Source organism: Macrobrachium rosenbergii, chromosome 12, assembly GCF_040412425.1.
Source record: "Macrobrachium rosenbergii isolate ZJJX-2024 chromosome 12, ASM4041242v1, whole genome shotgun sequence".
Classification (NCBI taxonomy): Eukaryota; Metazoa; Arthropoda; class Malacostraca; order Decapoda; family Palaemonidae; genus Macrobrachium; species Macrobrachium rosenbergii.
In genome coordinates, this window is record NC_089752.1 from 31,289,093 (window position 1) to 31,301,383 (window position 12,291).

The following is a 12,291-nucleotide window of genomic DNA, read 5'->3' on the forward strand; positions in this document are numbered from 1 at the left end:
TCTACCTTTTCCTACTTCGTTTTTATGACGTCAGATACTATCCAATCAATCAATCAAAATTGGTCGTACTTCGTTTTCCTTGCATACAAACATAAAAGGATGCCTTGGTAGTCCTTTTACTCTGCGAGTGAAGTAAATTCTTAAATAAAAAAAATCTGTTCGTATCCAAAGGTAAATGACTCACCACCATCCCCAAATTATTATTATTATTATTATTATTATTATTATTATTATTATTATTATTATTATTATTATTATTATTATTATTATTATATATTATTATATTTTCTAAATTCAGAGCCAGGAAACCAAATGGCCGTATCTACCGCATCCCCCATGAAAAAATTAAGAGGGAATGGAAAAGGTAGTTGTCTCAAACAGAAGAAAATTGTCAGACTCGGCGAAAGCGAAAACACGAAGGGAAATCCAAAGCTCGTCGGCCGTTACCCGCCGGATTACTGTCTTAAACATCTGTTTCTTTGTTCCATTGACCTTGATCGCTCGCTCTCTGGTGGAATATTAAGTTCGCCGATTATGGATTTTTATGAGCAATTTATGCTCTGCTCTTCAGTCTAAAACCTTGTTTCCGTATGTAGGGTATGTCTTAAATACCCGACGCACACTCATATGTATATTGTATATATATATATATATATATATATATATATATATATATATATATATATATATATATATATATATATATATATTATTTGTGTGTGTGTGTTTGTTTGTTTTATATATATATATATATATGTATATTGTATATATATATATATATATATATATATATATATATATATATATATATATATATATATATATATATATATATATTTGTGTGTGTGTGTTTGTCTGTTTTATATATATATATATATATATATATATATATATATATATATATATATATATATATATGTGTGTGTGTGTGTGTGTGTGTGTATGTTATATATATATATATATATATATATATATATATATATATATATATATATATATATATATATACAGTATATATATATAGAATCTAAATAACATACATTATCTATTCGCATATACGCTGAGTAAATGATGTAATGAATAATCATAAGAGACGCCATGCTTCAGAAACTTCTCCAGACTGTTAAAGGAAACGTGTCTGACAAAATGATAAGGAGCCCCTCTATAATTAGCAGTTTCCTGGGAACCGAAGTAGGAGGGAAGGAGGGAATAGTCCCTTTTCAGGCATTAAATGACTCCCATTATGCGCGGCTCATTCTTTACCCGAACAAGCAAATGGTGGTCAATATTGTCAAAATTATTCTCGCTCCGGCTTTGAAGGTTTTGAGATTTGCATTTTTAAAGGCATTGTATTGTGCAGTTAAATTAATATCCTATTACTCATAGCTATGATGAGTTATGCAGGGGAGCCATACGCATCCTAAGGTTATTTAACTCTTGGTCAATATCGTGTAACCAGCCGGGTGTTGCGTCATTTCCTTAACAAACGTTCTTTGTTGGCTATTTCCATTCCTCTCTATTCGTATACATTTTTTTTTCTTTTAAAGTAAAAGAATGACGTCAATACCAGAAAACTTTGCGGTGACCAGCAGTCAGATTTCCCTCAGACAGACCAAAGTTTAATAAACTGGAAAATAATCTGTTGAAGAAGACAAAGTCACTCCGAAGCAATTTTCTTCCTAATGACTTATCGACCAACTCCGAATAACCGCCAGAGGAACTCATGAGGAGGCATTTTTTTTTCTAAATAGCGGTATCCGGAAATCCCAGAGGACTTGGTCACATGATGTCTTGGTTATATATATAAGAGATCAGGTCGCCAGGTGCTCCACTACTCAATACAAGAAACTACTCAGGTAAGCAACTCCTACAGATAGTAAACTAGTCTTCGAGTGATCGTCAGAGGTATTATTATTATTATTATTATTATTATTATTAAAAATGGGAGCTTATTCATCTGGAACAAGCCGAAATAAGTTTATTAAATTGTCAAGCTAGCTTTTATAATTATAAGCGAATTGGGGAATATGGATAACAACAGCAGCCTACTGATAAAAATAGCAAGTAAACAAATTATAATTTTCGCAACGGATCACAGCTGCCTCGTTTTATGTGTTTATATATGCTCTTCCTTCAGTCGATAGTTTGTGAAAAACTGTATACAGTGCATGAAAGATACACCAATGTAAAAAAGAAAAAATTCTACTTTTGTCGCTCAAAAGTACCGCTATCAGTATCCAGGATTGTTAAGTAACTGGCACAATTTATGTTTTACGTAAACACTGATTCATTTGAAATTTCTTTTGTTAAAAGCTCATTGGTTACCATAATTAACGAATACTCTTAAACAATTTCAGTCTGAGAGCAAAGCATTCTTAGAAATTGACGAAGGAAGCTTGAAAGGTGTACCTGTTAACTCAAGGTCAGTGTTGAGGTATTCCTTCCTTACTAGAAACATGAGTCAGACCGGACTTTAATGCAGCATTTTGATGCTTTTGCCTTATTTGAATTATTCACTGTTATCGTTGAGACATACATAAAGGCAGTCCGTCTTTTTTCTGATATTTCATGTCATATCTCGAAGAGGCACGACATTACATTCTGTACTTGTCATACCTCTGAATTTCCGTGTTACTATAGCAATTTTACGAGGTCTGCTGAAAAACATTATGTTGATGACACGCAGTAAATTACAGATCGTACTTTACTTGAGAGACTAAAGTTAGAGGCCGCTATATTTTCATTTGTGGGTGTTTCGCTCGTTTGTGTTACTGAAAGCGTATGTTGCTCCTGGAGATGGTTCTCTTCTTTAGTCTCACGTACCATATCTTGAGAAATATCCATTGGCAGGGCATTACGTCATATCTCTGATATCAGACTTTGATGAATGTAGAAATACGTTAAATGTCCGAGATACTTGGAGGTATGTCACGTCTCTGGGGTCCCACTTGTTATGACTCGTATGTTAACCATATGTACATTCCTATGATGACGCGAGTTATGCTGTATCTATCACCTTGTACTACTTCTCTTTGCGATGTTTTTCCATTTGTCAACTCTTTAAGGGACATACATCCGTGTAAATATATATTCATTTATACTGGAAAGGATATAACTGATGTGTTTTACATAAGACTACGGGTTTAAGAAATTTGTCCTTTATTTATTTCTTAATAATGACTTACTTATTTTGCTATATTCTTCCTCCCTGTGCTGTTTCCCTCATTTTTCATAAACAGGAATCCTCTTTTGTTTTTCCAGGATGGTTCCGTCAAAATCTATTTGTGTTGCCATTTTAATGCTGATGGCAACATTATGTTTGTGCGAATTTCGAGTTGCAAGACAGGGTGAGTTTTCTTGGTACAGTCATTTTTTGTTTGCATTTTTCTTATCGAAAATAACTTAATAAAAAAATATGAATAGTGAAAAATACTGCTGGGCTTGTCAAGCTATTTCATCATGTTTGATGGTCTTATTATTGTAGAGTCAACTTTAAAAATAGAAATAGGTTTTTATGTAATTTGGTCTTTTTAAACAACCGAATATAAAGGAATTCAAATTATTCAGATATTTTCCAAGAAACGCCCGAAATCTCATAAACGTCTCACTTTCGACTTCCACAGCATCCAGTTGTTCTGCCGGAGCCCAGTGCATTCCCCTGAGGTCCTGCCCCTCGATTCTAAACTTGCTGCAGGTCCCAACGACGAGCAACCTCCTCAGGGTTAGGGAAGCCCTTTGCGAAAACAGAAGGGGAAACCTGAAGGTGAGTGGGTACTCTGATAATGCTTATTTGCTCCTTGTTGCTGACTTAACCTTCGCTCATACTGTCTTTGGTGTGTTACTTGTTGGGAGATTTTGGGGCTATGGAAAAGGTGGAAAATGACATAATAGAGGAATTCAAAGAAGGCATGACAAAGTGACTTTGTGTATATTTTTGTAAACGCTTGAAAATATACTTTTTGAATCTTATTTTACCTGTTTCTTGCTTTCCAGGTATGTTGCAGTTCGCCACCGACAATGTCCGTTGCCCCGCCTCCCGGTACAGAAGGCTCCTTGCCTGCGCGATGCGGAATCTCACTTTCCTCGAACAGGGTGTTCTTTGGGGAATTTCCCCCCATTGGGGCATACCCTTGGATGGCTGTTCTTGGTTTCAGATGTGAGTTGCTTTATATTTTTTTTCTTTGTCTGGCATTGGGAGGTTTTGGTTTTACCTTTCCATGAAAAAGGAGTGGTTGGACATTGCCTTTTTTTTGTGATGTAAAATAACCCATAGTCAGAATGGTTGAGCTTTTAGTGGAATGCCAGGCTTCCTCTGAGGGTTTTAAGATCTTTAACAGGACAGAAGCCAAAATGCAACTACCTTTGATCTACACGGTTAGAAATTGTGGTAAATTTACTTTTTATTGTGAGTTTTCAACATTCATATGGCTACATGCTAAACCATAGCCATAAAATTTGCTTTGTATGAAGAAACTTTGATGTTCCCCAAGCAGTAGTATTAATTTACTTTTCTGAAATCCTAATATGAATAATTGCCTGTGTACGACTCAGCTTTATCTGCTAAATGAACTAAGCATTACATTTTTCAATTTTTCAACAGCAGCCGGTGCTAATGGAGAACTGGAGTGGAAATGTGGAGGCGCCCTCGTCAGTGAGAGATATGTACTCACAGCTGCTCATTGTGTTCTACCAGAGTTACAATTGTGAGTACTTCATACTGTTCGTATTGACAGTTAATTGCCCTCTCGCGTTTGCAAAGAGCGTTTTTGTTGTATTTGAAACTCAGTTTTATGAGAAATAGCATTTTCCGAGGATTATGGAAATACGGCTGAATGTAGGAAATAAAACATCTGCATTTAATGTGGACTCACAATATCGGGTACCTACCAAAATAATTCAACCTTAAGTAATTTATCTTAACCTTACATTTTACACCTTTAGCATTTAAAGGTGCTCTAGCTACGAATAAAAAAATGGCTGGGCACACCAGTTAGATAGATAGATAGATAAAATTATGGCATATATATGTATATGTATATATTGTAGAGATTTATTCTTTGGAAAAGCTATATCTGTTACACTGTGGGCTTTCACATAGGTAGTAACAAACTTGCTTGGAATGTGCTTCCTTTTGAACTCACCTTATCATGCTTAGATGTCAGCTATCTTGGAAAAGACAGTGTTCTTAAAACCTTGGTTTCAATGAAAATTATGTTTCCCTTATGCATTTACTTAGCGTCTTAAAATTTCCATAAATTTCCACCATTAATGGGTAGTAGTGACCGAGTCTTTACCTTAGAAGGCGCATTGGACTTAGAATTCTAACTTAGTCTTTGGGCACTCAGAAATTTTTATACAAGCTCACATATGACTTTGGGCTTTTACTGTCACTCTGCACACATCTCAACACTCTCTGCCCTCATGCCTACTGCCAAACTGCGTGTCGCTCTAGGAACCTTCGTATATATGGGGTCTGTCTGACAGTCATACGATACCACACCTGGTATAAATTTTCCCAAGTTTCATCTCTATGGGCTCCCCTTTACATTAATGTTCACGTTCACTTTTCAATATATTTCCTTCAACGGTTGTTATCGAGTTAATGTAACGGTGCGCATGAGGTCACCGGGTGAGGTCAAGATTTCCATTAGTTCTTTGCCCAGTGCTAAAATGATGCCTCCGCGTTCTGTTTTTCGGAATAACACTGTGGAGCCTTTCCGTCTGCACCCACATCTGGGGTCGCTCAATTCATTATCGCTTTTTTTCCTGTCTTCTCTCTGTCTCGATTATTATCAGTATTTTATGTAATGCCCTTTTGCGGTTTTTAGATATTTAGTTTACTCGATTATAGACTCGATTCCATTCATATACATACTGTATATATATATATAGACAGATAGATGGATAGATAGATAATCACCACCTCACTATTCTAGTTGTGTCTCATCCTCATTTTCAGAGAGGAAATACGTCTTGGAGAACACAACTTACAAACAGTTCCTGACTGCAACGAGAACAGGAACTGCGCCCCTCGTCATCAGTCGTTCAAGGTCGCCTCAAGGTCTCAGATAATATCTCATCCTAATTTCGACACTCGAACACCTGTCAGTGACGACATCGCGCTCATTAGGCTGGACAGGAAGGCAACTCTTAACAGTGAGTTTTAAACAATCTTTTGAGCTCAGAGGCAAATGCGGCACAGAGGCTAGATGCCTTCTAGCTTACTTCCTTTGGTCAGACAGCTTCACTATGGTTTCAGATTCATAAAATGAAGGAATTTCACTTTCCACAAGTCACTTATGGATAATCTTATGCTTTCGTAATGAAGAATGACAAAAGGTAAACGTCACATTCCAAGTCTCGTATTCATGAGTTGAACAGACGAACAAAGCCCAATAGTCTTTCAGGTAGCCACTCACCTATAAATGGTAAGAGAAGTGACATTAAAACCAGTAACGATTCCTAACAGTGAGTATGGAAAAATAAAACTGTTTTATTTTTCTTTCCAAAAACAGATTTCGTTCAGCCCATCTGTTTGCCTGACGCTCAGTTCAACCCGAAGTCGTTTTTGGGGAACCAGGAGGCCATCGTGGCAGGGTGGGGCCGAACAGAACTAGGCTTTGATTCCAATATTTTGAAAAGGACCAATATCCCTCTCGTGGAAACCGAGAAATGTCAACCCCTTTATAACGTCAGATTAAATACCGACCAGGTAAGGAAAACCAAAATATCCTGTGAAGGTAAAGAATAAACAGATTGATAAATCAAAGGATAATAAAGAGAATGCGAATACACAGATCAGCACAGAAAGGACAATTCTCAATACACAAGCAACTTTCAGAAATACTCAAACCATTAAAGGGACCTAAGCATTGGAATGATCACGTAGAAGTAGAGTTCGTTTGTTGACTTTCTTATTCTCTATCTTACAAGCTCTGCTTTGGGGGAGTTGGGCGGAGAGACAGTTGCAACGGAGACTCCGGGGGACCTGTCTTCCAGGCTGACCCACGGGGCATCAACTATTTGGTGAGTAGATCATCTGACAGTCTGTTTCATGTAAACTCTCAGTGTAAGTATGAGTTCATGTTGCACATATGCACCCCCGAGTAATAACTTAGGTAATGATCATTTCAACTTTTTTCTTCAGATTGGCATCGTGTCCTTTGGCAATCGCTGCGGGGAAGACCCTGCTATCTACACGAGCGTGGCACCCTATAGATCGTGGATTACCCAGAACATGAGACCATAATGCCGAAGGTCCTTTGGAATGAAGCTTTCTTTCAGGCGTCTGTAGGCATTCAGCGCCAGACTTTGCGTAGAATATTTATGATTTTTTTTTATAAAGTCTTGTGCTAAATTGAAGTCATGCCTGTTCGTTCAAGTGATGTCGCACAAACGAGAACAAAGTTAACTTCAATTTTATCAGCGATATTGGCTACTTGGCGCAGACTTTGGCGGGAAAATTATTTAAAAGGTGCCAAACAGCGAGCTCTTGTGATATTGCCTCTGCATAATTCAAGTAGCCAAAGGCTGCAAGGGACAGACAAAAGTCCCCTAGTCAGGTTGTGAATTCCAAAGATTTCCTAAGGATTCGCCTTCGATTCTCCTGTTGATCAAATTGACAGAGAAATTATACTCATTATTTTTTATAAGATAAAAATAGACGCATTTTCACGACCCATATACCCACCGGATGTGTTTACAGGGCGACTCACATACCCACCGGCAAAGTACTTGGCTTAAAAGAAAATGGACGTAGATGTTTTTGTAAGTGATATTTAGTTTAAGAACGTGCAGAAATGTGCCTGCATGACAGAGATTTTGTAATATAAACCTATGATTAAAATAATTAGATTAAAATCATCTTATTGCTCCTTAACTCTTACTATAGTTTTATGCCACAGGTCGATTTTTTCTTTCATTCGCACAAAATTCAACAAGAGGGAACAAATCTTATTCATTTTCTGAAAATCAGTCTTAATATGAAGCGTCTTAAGCCCAAATTAGAACCCTCTTCAAAGAACATCTCGGAATGGCCTATGAAGTACTGTACACCTCCATAAAAGCGGCTGTCTCGGAGGCGAATGGTATGACAGACAAGAAACGCAACGAAAGGGTCTCAAAAGCAAGTCATACAGTCAAGCCATAGATACGGTGAATGGCTATCCAAGAGAGGTGTGAACGGGCCATCACTGTGAAGAATCCAGTGAGATGTTAAGCCATCACGGGGAACAATCATATGCCCAGCCAAGAAAGATGTGGACAGGTTTTCGTAGGGAAGAACTCTATAGCCAGACAAATGGTAAATGGGAAAAAAAAAATAAAACCTGGCAAATGGTAAATTATAAGACTGATAGAAAATAAACAGTATAGTAGTACTTCTGTGAAGATAATCCAAAAACCAGGCCTTGCTATGAAGCTAGCATACCGTGCTCATGATGAAGCTTTTTTGGTTGGCTTCCTCGTATAAGGTGCGTGGATATGAGTAGCATTGACTGAAGTTATAGTAAATAAAAACGTCCCCAAAATGAAAGGATTCTTTTGGTTATGTACATCGAATTGATATGATTCATTTGCTTGCATTGTCTTTGAAAACGAATGACAATATTTACTGTAGCCTTTCACATAAAGAATTTGCATAAAATATGTGGAATATGATTGACAATCTATACTATTTTTTTCATAATTTCCCAACAAAAGACAGGTTTCTTATACACAGTTAAAATCTACTCCAATGCTATGATATCTTGAAATTTTGAGGAAAAGAAAGTACTTTAAAACAAGTATTACTAATTTTAAGGAAAGGGCACATATTTCCAAGATTCCTTAGGTCAGGGCTGCCAAATAGCATAGGTGGCAACTCATTAAAAAAAAAAGCTTAACTATCACTAACAGGGGGCATTTTTGTGCTTAGAAGGCGACATCAGTTATTTTTAATCTGTTAGTGCATATTAATGAATGAGGCTTATGTCAGCATTGAGTGTTGTTTTAACGTTTTATCAGCACTGTTTTGGTTTAGGTTGTGGGAAGGTGACGGGAGATAATATGCTATTAATTTTAATTAACTTCATTTGATGAAAGAATACCTCCTATAAGAAAGTCTATATTGATTGCGCCTGCGTTTCATACTATGACATAGTTGCCAAAAGCCTTATTACATATTGATTCTCAATTTATGTCTATTGTCTACGAATAGATGTATTTAATTAAACCGTCATACATCTCTCATAGAAAGCCTATTCATGCACACTCCATGTTTTAAGGGTTTCTTCCTTTTATTGCTAAAAGCATTGGTGTTTCAAACTTTCAGTACGAAAAATTGTGTACACTGTATGGTAACAGTGTGCACTGTTACTCGTGGGTGAAAAGTTTCATGGAGTGTTGTTGTGACACCGAAAATTGAATTTCAGTTGATTAGGAATGGCTATGTCATAGCTTCAGAACTATGTATGAATGAGTAAGTATCAAGTGATTAGTTTTCAGTTCTGAAATTCGGTTCATATCTCCTGAATTAGTTATTTCTCGTATAAACGTAAGGTGGCCTAGATCTTCCGGGCTAGGCTAGGCTAGGCTATTCCAGCCACAAATCACCTTACCGTATGCATTTAGCATAATATTGTTTGTACTGTTTATTGTTCCGTCATTGCTATTATCGGCCGTATGATGTCAGTAACGCCAGATGGCTGCATCAAACAATTTTTGACGATATTTAATGGAACCAGTAAGGCTAGTGTCGTGTACAACCAGTTGGCTTAAGTGACACGTTTCCCGGTTTGATGGGAAAGCTGGCTATTTAAAAAAAATTGTTAATCATTTTTGATTAGCCGAGCGTTAGATAGGTCTACATTAGGCCTATAGAAATTCACATCTCACGCTTGTAAATTCTGAGAATCGTGTAACCAGAATTACCATATATCCTGTACATCTCCGGCAATGAGATTGTGTGTATAATTAGAGATTCAGTTTCCGTTTTGTGTCGTTGATGTTGAAAAGTAGATCTAGGGACTGTAGGCAGTACCTTTTGGTTGCTCAAGCGATTTCAAAAAAAAGGGCAGTGCATCGGAACATCCCTTCAAGCTAAATGAAGTGTAATTGAAGTGATACACTTCCGTTATGTGGACCTAAGCAAGATACAGGTCTAGGGACTAGACTATGTATTGGGTGCCCTGGATACTGAGGCATAACATAATTACAGAATGTAATATCTACTGTATATGAAAGTGAACTCACCAGAACCAAATTAAGTTGCACTGTGTTTAATAACATGCTTTTTTTTTTTTACCATGAGGCTTTTAAAAGATCCTCTCACAAAACCTATAGATTGCTAAAAGAATACAAACATGAACGATACCTTATGATGCTTCTTGTTGAGCAGACATGTGAAAGGCATTATTTTATAATTTTGTATCAGAGATTTACAAAACCAAGACTATTTTGTAATTTTGTATCAGATTTACAAAGCCAAATAGTCTTATAGTACTAATATTGAAATGTCAGCATATACTTGAGTTAATATATTGTGTCCTAAATTGCAAGTATGATGGACAATGATTGAGATGATGTTCCATAGATATATGCCGCTAGTTGATTTAAGTTTTATCGTTTTATGGCCACTGTTCCCGTGATTTTAATATATATATATATATATATATATATATATATATATATATATATATATATATATATATATATATAATGAACGTCAGGATTATATCCCGAAGATGTAACAAATTTAGATTCAACAGGATCTGTATCTCTAAGTCAGTTGCCAGCAATAGACAGATTCAAGGTAAAACACACAACTCTGGCAAGAAGGTACACTCAAGAGATGGATAACAAAACCAACGTTAATATATACAAAAGGATGTCCCCGAAAAGTGACCTAGGAACTAGAGACTTCACATGCATCTACAGAAACACATTCACTACCTTCATTCTTCTAGCTTACTTGCACAAAATAGTACTGGGGAAAGAACAAGTGGTAGGTAGAAATCAACACTTACCCGACACGAAAAAAATAAACACTCGCCAAACAGTCGGAAGCACAATATAGAAAGTATCCTTAACTAATTTATGAAAAGCAACACTTGATATAATAAATTTACAATATAACCTTCACCGTTGAATATTATGTATATCTATATATAACACTGGAAGTTCCAAGCAGCTAAATAGCTCTGTCCTTATATTAATTTACACTGAAGTGATGGTACGTGGTGACGATAATAATAATAAAGGGCGTAGAGTCAAATGAATTAGTCTCACCCTCCGGCCTCCAAAGGCCCCCAGCAAAAGCACTCACAGGTGGGCAAAAGGAGAACCCACAGCACTGATCCCAAAAGGGGCATAGGGCAGGCCCCGCCGTAGAAGCTCAGCACAGCACACACGGCAGGAGAACATGCTCCAAAATACTCGGGCCTTGGCGCGAAAAAAAAACAAAGTCAGCTGCCGGTGATGCAGAGATCAACGAGTGCAACAAGGTAAGGACGGGGATGTAATTTCCTCTCAGTGGAGCAGACATCAGTCTTGTTCGCCTGACCAAAAGGCCACCCCCCCCCCCACGTCAAGTGGGAGAGACGAAGAAGCAAATGGTGAACAGGCGAACAAGGCAAGCACCGAAGAGCATAACTCCGCTTGTCGATATGAAGATTAGAAAAAAGCGGGTAAATAAAAACTATACACAAACGCAATAAACCCTTTTAGGCGAAGCCGAAAATAAAAGTCCTAAACCAGTTTCTGGTGACATTTAAAAGAAATTAAAACGAACTTTAAGATGAAAATCATGAAATAATTTAATTAGTTATTACAATATTTATATAATATATATAAATGCTTATGTATTTATGTATGTATGTGCAGTATGTATTACCATTATCGTATTTATCATAATCCTGAGAGCCTCTTCGCTGTACTAATGTCTTCTTGAGGCAGTGATATGTACACTATGTATTTATATTTATTCCAAAGTTAGATTATTAATCGATTAATGATTTGCAGTCGGAAAAATTCGTAATCTAAATTCTGATATACGACTTTGTATGCTGTCTAAAACTACGTAGGTCTAGGGTGTGATATTATTCATGCTTATATTACAGTGGGAGGAGATGGGAAGAAAAAGTTGTTTGCTGACAATTTACATGATTTATTTAAAATGAATTGCTGCATTCAGATTTCCACTTTAATTTTAAATGCGTATTCTTTAGTACGTCAGACCCGATGTGCGCGGCACCTTGCACCTCTGTTTTCCACGCGGATCCTCTCCCTTCTTGATAATTAAACTTACTTGCTGTC

At 36.7% G+C, this 12,291-nt stretch overlaps 1 protein-coding gene and 1 long non-coding RNA gene across 2 annotated transcripts in view; both read left to right on the forward strand.

Annotated features, from left to right (window-relative positions):
- The first annotated feature begins 2,341 nt into the window (after positions 1-2,341).
- On the forward strand, positions 2,342-7,858 carry LOC136844500 (phenoloxidase-activating factor 3-like). The gene is made up of 9 exons (XM_067113823.1): positions 2,342-2,422; positions 3,262-3,347; positions 3,624-3,763; positions 3,994-4,156; positions 4,601-4,703; positions 5,960-6,156; positions 6,516-6,712; positions 6,934-7,026; positions 7,148-7,858. The coding sequence occupies exons 2-9, from the start codon at positions 3,263-3,265 to the stop codon at positions 7,247-7,249; spliced, it is 1,080 nt and encodes a 359-aa protein (XP_066969924.1). The 5' UTR covers positions 2,342-2,422; position 3,262; the 3' UTR covers positions 7,250-7,858.
- A 1,490-nt stretch (positions 7,859-9,348) lies between these two features.
- LOC136843607 (uncharacterized) overlaps positions 9,349-12,291 on the forward strand; it is a 268,880-nt gene continuing 265,937 nt past the window's right edge. Inside the window, exon 1 of the long non-coding RNA XR_010854603.1 lies at positions 9,349-9,457. This is a non-coding gene — a long non-coding RNA (uncharacterized lncRNA). The remainder of the gene's footprint in view (positions 9,458-12,291) is intronic.